At 44.8% G+C, this 13,901-nt stretch overlaps 1 protein-coding gene across 4 annotated transcripts in view; it reads left to right on the forward strand.

Moving 5' to 3' along the window:
- Positions 1-13,901, forward strand: part of SRGAP1 (SLIT-ROBO Rho GTPase activating protein 1) — a 195,477-nt gene that overhangs the window by 162,833 nt on the left and 18,743 nt on the right. For all 4 annotated transcript variants that reach the window (XM_040409092.1, XM_040409098.1, XM_040409107.1 and 1 more), the window contains exons 16-17: positions 11,255-11,360; positions 12,513-12,737. In XM_040409092.1, the coding sequence (XP_040265026.1) occupies positions 11,255-11,360; positions 12,513-12,737 (331 nt within the window). The remainder of the gene's footprint in view (positions 1-11,254; positions 11,361-12,512; positions 12,738-13,901) is intronic.

Consider the following 13,901-nt stretch of genomic DNA (forward strand, 5'->3'; position numbering starts at 1 on the left):
TATGCTTCTGGCCAGTTTAGACAGCGGGCAGCACTGCCAGCGCTTACATTTGCCATGCCTGACAGCATGTTGCAGTGGAAAAGTCAGAAAACCACTTTTAACTGAAACCTGTGTGCAAGTTATAAAGTTTAAATGAAAATAATTTTTATGCACAACCTACTCTTACATTGGTTTTCAACCAGTTATGGTGCAAAGTATAAGTTTTGCTGTGGCCTCTTAGTTGTATACCAGGTGTGCACACCTGGTATTGCAGCTCCATCAAACTCATCTGAATGGGACTGGGCTACTGAAGGGGCTTCTGACCAATGAACGCAATGGCAGCGGCCTGAGGAAGAGGCGCCTTCCCAAGTACCACAGCCCCTTCAAACAGCTGATCGGCATGGATGCAGAGAGTCAGACCCCTGCCAATCTGATATTGATCAATATTAAAGTCCCAGCAAACCCCATTCAGCATCATAGATTTATTTCACGATTATTTGTAATAAGCCTGTTCTTTTTTAGCAACAGTTTTACAGTCTCATGAAATGTGAATGTCTGGAGGAGACTATATTAATGCTTTCCCAACCAGCGCCATACTAGAACTGCCGGGTCTTTAATGATGGCGCGGAACACCTGCAGCTAATTTCCCACTTCCCACTACAGTCTATGCAATATTAAATGGTGGGGTTGGAAAACACAAGCCCGCATATGGCTATGTGAACGGAAAAATACAAAAGTTATGGATCTGGGAAGGCGGGAAGCGCAAAATGAGAATGCAAAGTAAAAAAAAGGGTCAGTGGTAGAAGGGTTTAAATAACAGACTAAGACCTTATTCACACGTCAGTGTTTGGTCAGTGATTTCCATCAGTGATTCTGAGCCAAAACCAGGTGCGGCTTTAAACACAGAACAGGAGCAGATCTTTCCCTTATACCTTATGTATGTGGAGGCTCCAATCCTGGCTTTGGCTCACAATTACTGATGGAAATCACTGACCAAATACTGACGTGTGAATGAGACCTAATTTACATTTTAACCAGCCAACACCCTATCTTTCGCTGTTCCCTTAAACTCCAGTTGTACAGTGGGCACCCTGTGTCATTCAACACTTTGGCAGTGTTTGGTCACCCTATAGATGGCTTTGTTAAAACTGTCACGTCTAGGACAATGTCACTGTAAACATATTAATCCTGCAGAGTTAGGGTAAGAAATAGAAAATCCCAGATGAACACGAGTCCTCCAGTGCAATGATCCTGTCAAATAAATGTGCTTTTTGTATCTTCATAAACTTCTAGGAGGAATAGTAGAGGAATGGTGCAGCATAGAGACATAAAATAGTATAGTATCTATTCTTATTACATGGGGAACGCAATTAGTTACTTGTCAGGAGATGTGATAGGTCCTTTTTAAATTAAAGGGGTTTTCCATCCTGGCAGTATCGATGACCTGTCCTCAGGATAGCTAATCAATATTAGACGAGTTGGGTACTGACACCTTGGCATCCCTACGATCCAGCTGTTTTTCAGTTGCCAGAGACCAAACAGTGGATGGGAGTATCCATGGAGTAGTAGCAGTGATGGGGGTACTGCAGCACAGCTTCCATTTAGGGCTCATGCACACGGCCGTTGTGCAGCCGTTCCATGCATGCGTCCGTGCGGCAGCCGGGACGCATGGAAACCCATTCAACTTGAATTTGTCCGTGATCCGTCAGCACCGCGGTGCGGAGGCATGGCCAGAAACACTACGGGAGCACTTTGTAGTGCTTCCGTTCCACACCGCATCTCCGTGAATGGGTCCGCATCCGTGATGCGGGGTGCACATGGCCGGTGCCCCGTGTATTGCGGACCCGCCGTATGCATGAGCCCTTACTTGAATGTAGTACCCCTGCATGTCCACTGCACGGTGGTCAGAACCTTCTGCTTCCTGCTGCAGCTGCTGTTTACTTTCCGGAAACAGCTGATCGGACCCCCACTGATCTGATATTGATTACCTGTCCTATTTTTTATGTATTCAATATAAATGTTATTTAACTGTAACTTCACTGACAATATAGACCTATCACTAGAGCCCATTCTTTACATTCCTGAGTGTAGGATTTCTCACTTCAGGAGATGACACGTTGTCTTTATGCGCTGTCACACCCCGTTCTTCCCAGGAGCAGCACATGGAGAGCTAGTGTTCAGCAGGCAATGTGGTGTCTAGCTGTAGCATATTATAAAGCAGAAACACTTAATCATTACTAACATGAGTGAAATCTTAGACCACGTATTTGCTGTCTTGCTGCTGGCAGCCTGGCGTGCAGCATCTTGCCATCTGCTCTGTAATAAAGATTAAATAACTGAAAAGCATTATTTCTCCCATCTAGTCATTTTCACAGGATGCTTTATTACAGTTCTTCCCTGAAGCGTCCCTTCCTTGCTGTTTTCACATTTCAGAAATGATACTTTGCTGAAAGATTCTTACTTTTCTGTTTACCAAGAACCGCCTTTCCTTCTAATCTATTGAGCATGGGCTGTGCTGGAAATATTGCTGTATACTGTACCATATAGCATTGTATGAAAGCGATCAGATGGCGGAAGCAGATTTCCGGAAAATAATGTCTGGTTATTTGCTCCTCGTCACAGTAAAAGCTATTAATACATATGTGTAACATGCTTCTTTGTATGTACTGTAACTTTTTGCTACTTTGTTTACTGTCTGAGTCTATTTCACGTTGGACATCCTTCTACTATTGGGGGGTTTGCGCAGTCAATATAACTGAGGGGCTCATACAGAGGCAGATGTCTCACAGATTTGACCGTTGATGATACATCCTGAATTCTTGGGAGATCTCCTTATGTGAGTGCTTCCAGTCGTTGAAATGATGGCTGTAGGCTTAAAATAGTGTTCGGCTCCCCAATAAACATGCATGTTCGGATCAACTGAGCATATTTATTCCTACCACTGAATTCTAACACTAGGGGCGAAATAAATACAGTATTAAGGTGGGTTCACATCACGTTCTATGCCTGCGTGTACATATATGATACAAAAAAAAGATACAAAAACGCAGCATACCACGTTCTTGTAATCCTGCACAGTCCAGTAAAAAAAAAAATGTGTGTGTATATATATTATTATTATTATTATAATTATTTATTTTATATATTTATTTTTTTTACAATGGAGCTCTATGGTGAAAGGAAGCCACTGTATGGCGTCAGTCTGAGGCATCCATTTAACGTATAAGTTTTTTGTATATGTTAAAAGGATGGGAAAAACATGATGTGAACCAACCGTTAGATGGCTCCTATTGCTTAGAGCCAAAATTGACTTTATATGAATTTCACTATTTAGTTGCAAATGCTGGGCCAATAGACACCAGATAATCCCAGAATCCCAGTTACCCCTCCCCATGTCACACAAGCTTCCAGGAAGGTAAGGTGTGGGACATTCTCTGGTACCAAACTTATACTCTGGAGCTGCATTAGCTGAACTTTGGTCACCAGTATTGAAACTGTGAGGTCTAGAAAGGTATGCAGGTGAACAAAACATTGTGTGATATCAGTATTTGCTAACAGGACTCCTAGGAGTGTGACCTAGAAGACATCGGATATTGCAATTTACTGCAGAGTTTATGTAGCTTAAGTATGTTAATGTAAACTATTATTACTTCATCGTTTACCAGGCACTGCTCTGTTCTTTTAGTAGTAGCTGTGCCTGGTACTACAGCCTACTACAGTGTCGCCCCATTTAAAGGATAACTGTCACATTTAGACCCTAATTTAAATTTTCATATATGTAGTTACTAATAACATGATATTCCAGAATCAGTTACTATTAGACTGACTTACCCCATATTTTATAAGATTCAGCCCTTAGCAACCAGTCTGCATAAAACTGCAATTTCACCATTCAGTTAAGATGGCCACCACTGCCCTCACCCTAAGGCTAATCCCGCCTGCCCTCACTAGCTAGTAACAATAGCCCCCCAAAAGTGTCAGTAACCAGAGCCCTCCCCCCTAAAGGGTTAATCTCCTGCAGCACAAAGGGGTCCTCTTACCACATGTTGCTTTCATTTATACACTGAGCAGATGGCAGATCTCCCTTCCCTGGAGTGCGCTGCTCCAACTCTGCATTCTCCAGCTCTGCTGAGTGAGGGAGCGTCTGCCAAGCGCAGGGACAGGGAGAAGTGCACACAGCCCAGGCACTGTTATCAGCTGCTGGGGAGGACCTGGCTTTAATCATTTACTTACAGTCCCTGGCTGTCAGTAATGTGACCCTGCACGATGCGTGCTCCGTCTATCAACAGACAGACCATGCCTAGCAACCCTATTTTAAGCACAGGTAAAAGTAGGCAGTACAGGGAACAAAAATTTGGAATTAAGGGGTAATTGAATACACAGTGAAAAGTTGAGATAGGGCCACCAAGGTGATATTAATCACCACAATCCAATACGCCAAAAAAAATAAAAAATGCGACAGTTATCCTTTAAAAAGAGGGCGTGTCATATCTCCTGACACTTCTGTCTTAGTAACTACTTGCATTCTATATTCTATATCATGTAATAACAATAGAGGATCATCATTTCTTATAACTTTTGCCATTTCAGTTATTTCTTCTAGAAGTTTATGAATGAATTTCCGACTGGTCCAACTGGATTTTACCAGCTGAGGATGTGTCTCTGTACAATTTGACGCTATCCAGTCAGTGCTGTCAGGGTCAGATTGTGCCTGGACGCACATCCCAACTGGTAACATCCAGTTAGACTTCTAGAGGGAATAACAGAGGAATGGTACAACATAGCATTATATGAAAAGCTGCTCCCGAATTGTTATTATATGGGGAATGCAAGTAGTTACTACGACATGTCCTCTTTAAGTGAATAAGACTGCACTGTATTTCCAGGGACAGCTGTTGTGCCTGGTAAACATTAAAAGGGCGGGGGGGCGTGGCCAACTGCCGTAATGGACGGCCGCATCTGAGTGAAGCTCCGGCTCCCGCCAACTATCCTGAGCCATCCTGATCCCCACATCTGCTGAAATTTGCCCCATCGAGCTTACCTAAACCAGCAGCCAGCGCTCTACCCCTGACATGAGTCCCAGCAAGGCACAGTTGGCGGCGGAGCGACTAAAGGAGTTTGCCAGGCAGGACTCCCAACATGGCGCCGCGGCTCCGTCTCCGACACGTGCGGCCAGCACCAGGAACCAGTCGTCACAACAGCCACTCACCGAGGCGGAGGCTGAACCTGAATTCACCCTGCAAGCCTCTCACCAGCAACTCATGGCAGCCATTACTGGGTGCCAGGTCTCCCTGACCGGGAAGATAGATGAGGTAAGGGTGGACCTGGGCCTATTACGCCAAGACGTGCAGCAGCTGCGCGAGCGGGTCCGAGTGACCGAGACCAGAGTATCAGACCTGGAGGATCTAACCAATCCCTTACCGGCAAGGATCACTGCAGTGGAGGCGTCTGTGGAGCTATTTCGCCAGAAATGTGACGACCTCGAAAACCGTGCGCGGCGCAATAATGTGCGCATCATTGGCATGCCTGAGCGGGCCGAGGGCCCAGATCCAGCGGTCTTCCTGGAGGGATGGTTCAAAGAGATATTTCCCAATGCTGCTTTCTCAGCTGCGTACACGGTGGAAAGGGCGCACCGGGTACCTACCAGGCCGTTACCTCCTGGTGCCCCCCCAAGACCTCTACTAGCTCGCATGTTAAACTGGCGGGACAGAGATCTCATTCTGGCACAGGCCAGGGTCGCACAGAAGATATCATTAGGCTCTGCGAACATTTCACTGTATCCGGATTTTTCTGCTGACCTTCAAAAGAAACGTGCTACCTTTGTCTCTATCAAGCGACGCCTCCGGGAGCTGAACCTCAAATATTCCATGGCGTATCCTGCTCGCCTGAGAGTTGTAGATGGCGACAAGTCACTTTTCTTCTCCAATCCTGCCGAAGCGGAGGACTGGTTGGCTGTGAGACGCCGACGTTCCCCTCCCAGATGATTTGGCTTGCATCTGAAGCTCTTCATGGACATGCCTGAGAGATGAAAAAGTTGCTGCGTGGACTGTACCCTGCTTGCCCCTATACCTATACATGACTTTTACTTTATTGTTCCCCTATGCTTCTGCTTTCCAACAATGATCCAAGTCAGAGCTGGGTAAAGTATTAATTCATATGGTTAACTGGCCTCAGGGTCATTGAGGGCTAATTGCGGGCAGTTCCTCATGCCAAGTTTTCATATAATCAGCAGATATAACTTCAAATGGGGGAGCCAGCTACTCCACCTGCATTGGGTTTTCACCTATATTCACCGTGCAGGTCCCCCAAACACATGGCCACTTGTTCACATAGATGTGATTATGTTTACCCCCTGTTGGGGTGGTTTAGTGTATTTGCAATATTTTTCGCTATTGATGCAATGTCTAACAAGCAAGATGTGAGAGTCCTACACAGTGCACGTTATTCCTGCCTTGGTGAACCCCAGGAGAGGGGTGATTATCCTTGTGTCTTTACCTGGTGTTTATCATGGCGGGTTTAAGAGTGATGTCCTGGAACGTCAGAGGTTTAGGCGGACCTAGGAAACGAATGGCTGTGTTTTCACATATCCGCAGCTTCGTGCCGCATATCTTGGGTCTGCAGGAGACGCACCTCACCACGGACACAGGAGGGAGAGTTAGGAAACCATGGGTTCAGTGGGTGGAAAGTGCATATGGCAACTCGTATTCTAAAGGGGTGTCATTATTGATCCACAGGGCGGTCAGATGGGAACCTCATCACACGTCTGTTGACCCTGAGGGGAAGTTTGTTTTTGTATACGCCCACATTAATGGTATGCCTTATGTGATTCTAAACATGTACAATCCCCCCCCTGCCAATCTTTCCCTGCTACAGGCTGCGGCAGGATTTGCAGCACAGTTCCCGTCGGCCGGGGTGCTTGGCATGGGGGACCTCAACTTGACCTTAGACGCTGTGAAGGATAGGTTTTGCAACCCGTCCAATGACTCCTGCAGACGGACTCCGGGTAAAACTGCCTTGGCTCGCCTGTTAGATGAGCTTGGGTGGTTGGACATTTGGAGGGAGAGATACCCAGACAGAATTGAATTCTCTTGCTAGAGGAGCCTTATCTAGGATTGACTACCTCCTGGGCACCCCTGGCACCTTTATGGCTACTCGAGAGATACATTACGGATCCCAGGGTCCATCTGACCATGCACCTATAATGGCCTCAATCACTGATCCCTACTGTGCTGTCCGTGTGCCCAAACAACGCATACACCCGTTCTGGTTATCTTTAATGTCCCTGAATGATAGGATACCTGACCAACTCCATTCATTCCTCGCTGTTAACTCAGCTGACACTCATCCGGCCCTGTTATGGGAGACTCTGAAAGCCTTCCTGCGTGGGTGCCTTAAGTCATCCATCTCTTACATTAAGAAAATCACTCGCCGTAGGGAGGAGGACTTGGGCACGCAGTGCAGGAATGCAGAATCTGCATATGTCTTAGACCCCACTGAAGAGAATAGGAAGGATTGGATGATGAAGGGTAGACAGTACATGAACCACTTGCAAGAAAAAAGTGACCGTAGGATGCTTTTCATGCAGCAACAAACCTTTGAACAGGGCAGCAGGGTGGGGAAGGTGCTGGCGCAGGTAGTGAGGAGGAATAACATGTCTCCGCCGATATTACGCATTAGCGACAGGGAAGGGGAGGTGGTGTCTGAGCCTGAGGGTATCTTGGATCGGTTCAGGGAATTCTATCAAGACCTGTATGGCTCTCGTGCTCAGTATACCACACAGATACTAGAGGACTACCTTCAGGAGGTTTCCCACCCGCAACTGTCTGCTCTGGATAGGGAAATGCTGGATGGGGAATTCACCCTGGAAGAGGTAGAGGAGGCGATAGCGGGACTTAATTTAGGCAAAGCCCCCGGGCCAGACGGGATTCCATTGGAGGTGTATTCTAAATATAGGGATATTCTGGCACCACAGCTTCTGCGCATGTATAACGCCTCCCTGGATGCTGACGGTCTTCCAGAATCGTCGTACGAGGCCTCTATTGTAGTCTTGTTAAAACCTGACAAAGACCCTACAGAGTGTGGGTCGTACCGCCCTATATCGTTATTAAATCTAGACTACAAAATCCTCACAAAAATTCTGGCAAACAGATTGAACAGAGTAATATCGTCCATTATACATGAGAATCAATCTGGGTTTATCCCTGGTAGATCTACCTCCAGCAACATACGTAGGGCGCAGGTTATTGCTCAGCTGGGTTGCGCGGACAGGAGACTGTGGGCGTTGGCTGCGCTTGACACAGCCAAGGCGTTCGACTCTGTAGAGTGGCCTTATCTGAAACACGTCCTTGGATGTTTTGGTTTTGGTCCTAGTTTCATTAGGTGGGTCAATATCATTTATAAATCCCCATCCGCGAATATTCTGATCAATGGCTCTCTATCGTCAACGTTTGCACTATACAGGGGGACCAGGCAGGGATGTCCCTTGTCGCCTCTTTTGTTTGCGGTAGCTATCGAGCATTTAGCATTACGAATCAGGCAGGATAGTGTTTTTAAAGGCATAGCTATGGGAAATAGGGAGGACAGACTGGGCCTATATGCTGATGACCTCATTTTGTACATGGACTCAGTGGAGGTTACCTTGCCCCGAGCAATCACATTGATTGAGCAGTTTGGGGTCTTCTCTGGTCTATGCATAAATTGGGCAAAATCGGCCATAATGCCGCTATGGGCCGCAGAGTGGCCATCGGTATATCAGAATCTAATGGTAGTTGACAAATTCAAATACTTAGGAGTCAACATCACTAAAGACCCTGCCACCTCACATGACCTAAACACGAGCCCCTTGGTGTCATATTTCATAGATAAATTTAAGTCTTGGAATACCCTACCGTTGTCTATCATGGGACGCGTAAACCTAATCAAAATGATACTTCAGCCCAAAGCTTTGTACCTATTGGAACATGCGTGTGTACCCATACCACGCAAATTCTTCGATAAACTTCACTCTCTCATGGCAACATTTATATGGGGTAAGAACAGACGTAAATTGGCCGTGAAATCCTTACAGAGGAGCTGGGACGAGGGCGGGGCAGCCCTGCCGGATCTATTCTTGTATTTCCTTGCCGGCCAGTTGCGCTATTTGGTGCCATGGGTGACCCAGGATGTGCTTCCTAACTCAGAATATTACTTGCAGGAGTATTTGCACCTCTCCACCCTGTGGCCGGTTTTGGAGGGCCCGTTATCTCTAACAGGTCCACCCGTACTGATTCACAAGCTGGCGCATCAGGTGTGGAGGGCTGCAAAGATGCAGCAATACAGTGACTTACCAGATGATATACAACTATGGAACAACCCATTATTTCCACATTTGTTACACTGTGAAGGAGAGAGGATATGGAGAGGGTACGGTGTTTGCTATTTGAAAGATCTTTATGAGAATGGCATTCTGTTCTCTTTTACTCAGTTACAGACCACAGCGGGTGTCTTAAGGCCACACTTCTTTAGGTATTTGCAGTTGAGACACGCCCTTCAGGCCCAGATTAGAGATCTTAAAAGACAAGTATCTCAATATCCGCTCATTGGGGTCTTCAGAACACAAGGACCGAGGGGACTGATATCCGCCTTATATACACATCTGCTCAACCTTAAAATTTCAGCTTCTCCACTGAGTGCAGAATGTAAATGGAGAGGGAATATACCCACATTGACAGATGGTGAGTGGAGTGAGGCCCTTGAAGCTCCGATAACTGTATCCCCGTCCCTTACTAACAGATTGATTCAGTTATTTATTCTGCATAGGTGTTACCTCACCCCTACTAGGCTATATAAAATGGGTAGAAGATCACACACCGGATGCCATAGATGTGCTCAGTTGGGCGCGGATTTTTGGCACCTGATGTGGGACTGTAGTTACATTCAATCATTCTGGAGGGGGGTAGTGGAGCTCATTTCTTCCCTGATCCCAGATACTTTGGCGGTTTGCCCGAAGATTTGCGTCTTGGGAATTTTAGACGAGGATTCGAGACCACGCTACACACTCACCTTCATTAGGGAGGTCCTGTTTTTAGCCAGGAAAGCTATTGCTCTTAGGTGGATGGCGGACAGGCCACCCACGATCACTCAATGGAAGACCCTTGTTAATAAAATAATTCCCTTTGAGAAGATTATGTATTCCCGTAGAGGATGCTCACAGAAGCACCAAAAGATATGGGGACCCTGGTGCGACTCCCCTCTGACTGCCACGGCAGATCATCTGCACTCTATAACCTAATTGTCTCATCACGTTCTGTTACCTGCTGCGGCTATCCGGATCAATGTTCACTGTAGAGAATTAACCATGTGTCATCGTTTTTGGTATGGATGCTTACTGCTAAGTGTACTACTGATACGTCTTGACCATCAATGACTTAAATAGGACAACCTTTATTGCTGTATTACACCTAGGCATTGTGATGTGTAATTGATTGTACTTGAATGTGACTGTTTTATTGCATTTCTTGCTTGTTACTTTTCAATAAAGCGAGTTTAAAAAAAAACATTAAAAGGGCCCCTTCCAGTTGAATGTTTGGGGTGCCAAGATTTGGACTTGAAAAGAAAGTTCATTCCAGCCTCCGGATAAGGCTGCATTCACACGTCCGTGTGTGTTTTGCGGATCCGCAAAACACGGACATCGGCGATGTGCATTCTGCATTTTGCGGTCCGCACATCGCCGGCACTTAATAGAAAATGCCTTTTCTTGTCCGCAATTGCGGACAAGAATAGGACATGTTCTATAATTTTCGGGATCGGAATTGCGGACCCGGAAGTGAATGGTGCTGCCCCATAGAAATGAATAGGTCCGCAATTCTGTTCCGCAAAATGCGGAACGAAATTGCGGACGTGTGAATGGACCCTAAAACAATGGAATCCTTTATTGACAAATAGTCATAAAATCCAGGTATGCCAAACACATAGTGCACAGAAAGAACGCACCTCCTGTGACGCGTTTCGGATGTATATAACACCCTTAGTCGTGGAGCTGGCCGTGATTATCTTGCCAAGATTTGGACCCCACTGATTTAATATTGATGACATGTCTTAACGGTAGGTCGTCATCATCCCGATAACCCCCTGTAATTTATCTTTACTCATTAGGATGCTGTAAAGTCCACTGCAGGATTGCAGCCCGTGTACAGACAGTAATAATGTGCAAACCTCGAATTATATTTGTAATAATGACGTGTCTGAGTTCATTAGGACCAATGTCTGCCCTTCTGATCATATCTTCTCCTGACAGGAGTGGAGAATCTCTATGAGAGGGCCATGCACATCAGGAAAATCCTGCTGACATTACCCAGGACAGTGCTCATAGTCATGAGATACCTCTTTGCATTCCTCAACCAGTAAGTTCCTCATAAATCAATATCGAGAGGGAGGGGGGGGGGTGGGTTAAAATTATGCAATTCTGCTATTTTGTTTTTAGGGTGTTCCCTAAAACTGACATGTTACCTTTAGGGCTCATGCACATGACCGTATGCCATATGTCCCGGAGCGACATACATCGTTACTATGATACTGTGCGCATCGGGCCGCCCGCGGGACTACTGTCCTGCACTCATATGATCTTATGAGTGCAGGACAATAGCCCTGCGGGTGGCCCAATGCGCACAGTTTCATAGTAACCAAAGATGCTGTGCGCTCCCATGCACACCATGTATGCCACTCCGGGACATGGCCCGCTCACGGACCGTATGTTTCGGAGGGCATACGGTCGTGTGCATGAGCCCTTATTCTGTGGGTCAATACAATTACAGCAATGCGAAATTTATACAGTTTTTCATAATGCTTTACTTCTTTTCCAAAAATAAAAAAATTGCTTTTTGTTATCATAGTCTGAGTGGATTGAGGGGTGTTTTTTTGCCGCTCAAGATGTAGTTTTTTTTGCAGTACATACTGCTTTTTTTTTTACTTTTTTTAAATTCAATTTTAATGGGGGGGTGAGGTGGCAAAAAAAGTGTCACAGGCATTTGGATTTTTTCCATAATTTATTTCATCATGCAGGATAAATACAAATACATTTTAATAGTTCTGACATTTTTGAACACAGCAATACCAATTAAGTTTATTTTAATTGTTTATTGTTAAGTAAGATTTGGATTTTAATAGTTTTGTTTTTTCTCTTTTTTGGAGCAGGCAATTGTTTGATCACTAATTCCATAGACTGCAGAAGTTTACTACTCCAGTCTATGGGGATTCTGCTGTCTCCCTAGTAAGTCGTGCCACAGCATCTGAGGGGTTATATGACTGGGATCAGAGTTATCTCCGGTCACTGCGCGTTCATATTTCACCAATGGGTTAAAGAAATGAGAAACAAAGGTCTCATGATCTTGAATACCTATATATAATAATAATAATTACAGTGTTCTAATTAATAGAAAAGTATAGCAGAACTCACAAAGCAACTGATAGACCTAATTAAACATAAGTATGAGCTCACAGTGACACTGGTTAACCAGATTGTCACTTTAATCATCTTCTCCTTTTTCTCCACACAGCCTTTCTCAGTATAGTGATGAAAATATGATGGATCCGTATAACTTGGCGATCTGCTTTGGCCCTACGTTGATGCCTGTTCCAGACATTCAGGACCAAGTGTCCTGTCAGGCTCATGTGAATGAAATTGTTAAAACCATAATCATCCATCATGAGAATATTTTTCCAGATGCTAAAGAGCTAGAAGGCCCAGTTTATGAGAAATGCATGGCTGGTGATGACTACTGGTAGGTCGCTTGGGTTAACATAACAAGGGCCAGTATGTGTTTTTATGCGCCTAGAGAAGAATATATTGGAATGACTCATTATAACTAGAGACCAATATGTTTCTACTTTTATATTGCTGCACCATTCTAATAGCCCTGTCTGCATCACATCCTATATCTGTGCAGGGATGCAGCAGTGTGCCATCTCTCTTAATGCTTTGCTGTATTCTTTAGGACCTTGATTCCCTTATCTCAAGATTGTTTTAATAATATGACTTAGGCTACTTTCACACTTGCGTTGTTAATTCCGGTATTGAGATCCGGCAGAGGATGCATCCCTTCTGTTAGAATGCGGTTGTGTGAAATCAAAGGATCCGTTACTATATACATTGAAAGTCAATAGGTAAGGGATCCAGTTTTTTAGGCTCCTAAAAAAACAAACAAAAAAAAAAACGATCAGTTCCCATTGACTTGCATTGTTTTCAGTGCCAGATAAGTTTTTGTTTTTTTTATGACCGGTCACAAAACAGAATGCTGCCGGAACAGAAGACATCCCAATGCATCCTAAACAGATCTCTCTCCATTCAGAATCCATTAGGACTAAAATGGAAACATTTTTTACCTGTATAGAGATCCTCTGATAGATCTCAAAAACACAAGTGTGAAAGCAGCCTAATACATTGTTTCGAAGCACAATCCTCTGAGATGGAGAATTTATAGAAAGTGATTTTGTGTGCGCAGGCATTTTTATTAAATTGCTACCTTAAGAGTAAATAAATGTAAATATGTGTCCATCATGAAATAATAATAATTCTGGAGCATTCTTTCTTCGAATTTTATTTTGTGCCATTCCTCTGTTATTCCTCCTAGAAGTTTATGAATAAATTGGTTACTAGTTGGGGTTGTTTTCCTATACACGCATAGGGCTCTTTCACACGTGGGGATGCCGTGCGGGTAATCTGCTGCGTGAAAGACAGCCAAGCCCCGTTCCGGACAGCAGAGACACGGAGCATTAACATGATTGATAATGCTCTTTGCCTCCCTGTGACCTTTTTACTACAAAATCACAGTGAGATAAAGTTGTCACTGATTTTGTAGTAAAAAGGTCACAGAGAGGCAAAGAGCATCATCAATCATGTTAATGCTCTGTGTCTCTGCTGTCCGGAACGGGGCTTGGCTGTCTTT

This window comes from Bufo bufo, chromosome 1 (genome assembly GCF_905171765.1).
Source record: "Bufo bufo chromosome 1, aBufBuf1.1, whole genome shotgun sequence".
NCBI lineage: Eukaryota > Metazoa > Chordata > Amphibia > Anura > Bufonidae > Bufo > Bufo bufo.